The 3,729-nt window shown below is 41.9% G+C and overlaps 1 protein-coding gene across 1 annotated transcript in view; it reads left to right on the forward strand.

Moving 5' to 3' along the window:
* NBAS (neuroblastoma amplified sequence) overlaps positions 1-3,729 on the forward strand; it is a 487,556-nt gene that overhangs the window by 472,358 nt on the left and 11,469 nt on the right. Inside the window, exon 47 of the mRNA XM_012653069.1 lies at positions 2,802-2,930. Coding sequence (XP_012508523.1) covers positions 2,802-2,930 — 129 coding nt within the window. The remainder of the gene's footprint in view (positions 1-2,801; positions 2,931-3,729) is intronic.

Here is a 3,729-nt window from a genome sequence, read left to right on the forward strand (position 1 = left end):
TGCAACACAGAGGAAAAATGTCCAACAAACATGGTAGAGGATTTAGTATTTAAAGACAGAGTATTTGGCCAATAACCGTTAGCTAAGAGATGAAGAGTACTCAGTAGCTCACATACAGTGAGTTCTTCTGTTCTTGAATGTCATCGCCTGGTGGTGTGCCATCTATCCTGGATGCTTGTTCAGAGGGCTATACAGGTTATTTCAGGTCAGCCAAGTGTTATGCTTACTCTAAACATCATACATCACAGAGAAGTACTTGTTTACTCATTCCTGGTAGCTTATTGAGTAAGAAAATGTGTTAAGAGAGGGAATCACATATAGGTTATTTTAGGTATGGCATGTACCTAGCAAGTTTGGAATACAGAGAAAGAATAATATTTTTATCATCAAACAAGGCAAATTGACCAAACAATAATTACAGTAGTACAAGATGAGGCTGAGCACAGTGGCTCATGCCTATAATCCTAGTGCTTTGGGAGGCCAAGGTGGCAGGATTGCTTGAGAAAAGGAGTTTGAGGCCAGCCTGGGCAACACAACGAGACCCGTCTCTACAAAAAGTACAAAACATTAGCCAGACACGGTGGTGTGTACCTGTAGTCCCAGCTACTCTGGAGACTGATGCAGGAGGGAGGATTGCTTAAGCTCAGGAGTTCGAGGCTGCAGTGAGCTATGATCATGCCACTGCACTCTAGCCTGGGTGACACAATGAGACCCTGTCTCTAAAATAAATAAAAATAATTACAGTAATACATAATACAGTAAAAGATAATGTAGGGCCGGGCGTGGTGGCCTATAATCCTAGCACTCTGGGAGGCCAAGACGGAAGGATCTCTTGAGGTCAGGAGTTTGAGGTTGCTGTGAGCAAGGCTGATGCCACAGCACTGTAGCACAGGCAACAGAGTGAGACTCTGTCTCAAAAAAAAAAAGAAAGATAATGTAGGAAATACTTAGACAGTACAGTTAGAATATAGAGTGCTAACCCGGGATATTCAGAGGTGCCTTCGCCGAGGGATGTGATTTTTCCATGCCTCTTTAAGCTGAGACTTAAGGAGCAAGTAGGGATTAGTCAGACAGCAAAAGAGCAGAGGTTACCACTTGAGCAAAGACCTGGAGGTCTGAGAGAGTCCAACACCTAGCAGCTGGAGCATCTGGGATAGTAACCACTGGCCACATGTGGGTATTAAAATTATAACTTAAGTAAAGTTAAAAATGTGGTTCTTATTTGCACTAGCCCCACCTCAGCTGTGGCTCAAGGCTTGAGCTGAGCACAGCACCAATGGAGAACGCTTCCCTCATGGCAAAAAGGGCCCTGGAGGTGCTCTCTGTGGAATGCGTGGGTGACGAGCGCTGCTGTGACCTGCCAGGAGGAGGAGGGCACAGGAAGCAGGTCAGGGTGCAGCCAGCCAGGCCAGAGCGTCATGCTCAAGAGTTTCTTTCATCCTCCCAAATATTTCCTGCAGGTCTTGGCATCCCAGATGAAAAATCTGCATTTATCTTTGGCTTGGCGAGACTCGTCTGGGTCTATGTTCTCTGAGGCACACACGGTACTTGTCTGAATTAGCATCCCTAGAGCTTGAAGCATACATTTCACAAACTGCCACCCTGCTGATATGATCCTCGTCACATAAGGTTGTATAGCACAACCTTCCACTCTGAACCTTGAGGACCTCACTGATTTCCAGAAGAGACATATTGTGTGAAAGCTAAAAAAACTATAATGAGCAGAATTCCAAAGAGAACTTTATCTTAAGCTCTAAATGGGAGGTTCTTTGTGTCATCCTTATTTTATATACGCTTTATAATAATATAAAGGGATTTTGAAAATGTAGTAAGTTTGAGTTTTTCTTCTCTATTCTGAGTAGCACAAGAGGAGGATCAGTCCCACGGAGGCAGTGATCCTCAATTCTTTCAAAACAACCCTTGTTTTAGTGTGATAGGGGTGCACTCATAGTCTGATTCTGTTCTTTATGTTACAGCTAACGGTGGGACCCCAAAGGTAGCATAGCTCAGCAGGCAAAACAGCTTGCAAATCTGTTTTTTATTCTTTTATACTTCTGTTGTAATGGATTCCCATTTGTTACCTTATATAAAAGCCTGCTCTCCGATGACAGGTTCAGTCAGTATAATAAAGGGCTGGGAATAAAATGCAGATACACCTGTAGAGATCCAAACACATTTTCATTTTTCTGTACCACAGATAGTTTTCATGAAGATGGACTGACTTAAGTATATCTAAGGATTCAGTTCACCTTGACAGTAGAATTATAAGCAGGTTTTAAAATATTTTATTTGACAATTTCATTTGTCTCAGTGGGTGACAACTAGATATTGTGAATAATATTAACAATTGATAATAAATAGTTTTTATTATCATTAAGCCTCTAGTATATGCTGAGCATTGTGTCTTATGTTCATTAACACTGACTGATTCACACACAAAAACCAAAAACTGCAAAGTAGATGTAAATACGTGTATTTCACTTGTGAGGAGACTAGCGCTCTGAGAGTTGAGGAAAATAGAATGATAGTCCTGTGTCTGTACCACGAGTACTACAAAGACATTGGAAGCAGTGATGTAGATGAACATCTGATAACTTGGAAAGATGTTCACAGTGTACTGTGAAGTGAGTGAAGCAGGTAGCAAACCCTGCATTCAGCACGGTGCCATGTGTGCTTTACACACGCACACATGCACACACTCCCACATTCACAGGCAAAGGGGTAGAAAGATCCAGTGAGAACATCACGGGATGAGCAGTGCATCTTCGAGTTCTCGCTCACCGCGTGCTCCGTGCTTTCAGGGTGTGAAGGAGCTGTGCCTGCTGCTGCTCGCCCGGTCCCTCCTGCTGCCGTCCCTGAAGCTCCTCCTGGAGAGCCCAGATGAGCACCTGCACGCAGTGGCGTTGGAGCAAATTGCCGCTGTCACCACGGTATGCCCAGTCAAACTTACTTTTTCTTGTGTTTCAAAGATGTGAATTAGCACTTTCATTCTCATAAATGATAACCGTGATTAATTTAAAACTATTTATCTATAGGATTCTTTGACCACAATAGATGCTTCTGTTTTGTCTAAGCAGTATGTATTCGTTTATTGATCAAACATTTACTAAGCTCTTCCCAGGAACCAGATGCCGTGTTTCAGTGCTGAGAATGCAAATCCAACTAAAGAAATGGTTTTTCTAGAGAAGCAGTGTATTAGTCTCTTTAAAGAAGACAGAGCAGCCATAGACTAGCAGACTAGTCCTCTTGCCACTTGAAATTTGGGTCTAAAGAACTCCTTAGCATCAGACAAGTTTTCTATCCCTGTATGTATGAGTTTGGTTATCTACTAATTAAAGGTGAGAGAGTGGTTTCAAGTAGTGTTTACTGGCACCATCTGAAATCTCAAACGCATATTTCCTCTGGCAACCTAAACCAACCCTGAAGCAGCTTCTTGGCTTGAAGGATGATGTACTAAAGTCAAGTCTTCAGATTTCCTCCTCAAGGCTGGTGGTCTTGTTCTTATGATTGAGGAGGAAACTTTCTCTTCCCATTTAAAATCTTCTACTTTGGGATTAGATAGCTTAAGGTTGTGTTTTAATGAACTCATATTGCATGATCCTCACTGAAACCCTTTTATATAGGGAGATCATTCTTTCATTTTAATTATGTGTGTCTGTGTGTGTGTGTGTACAGACAGTATACACATTTACAGAATACATATGTATAATTTTACATTATATATATATA

Source organism: Propithecus coquereli, unplaced genomic scaffold (assembly GCF_000956105.1).
Source record: "Propithecus coquereli isolate 6110/MARCELLA unplaced genomic scaffold, Pcoq_1.0 Scaffold41, whole genome shotgun sequence".
NCBI classification, from domain to species: Eukaryota; Metazoa; Chordata; class Mammalia; order Primates; family Indriidae; genus Propithecus; species Propithecus coquereli.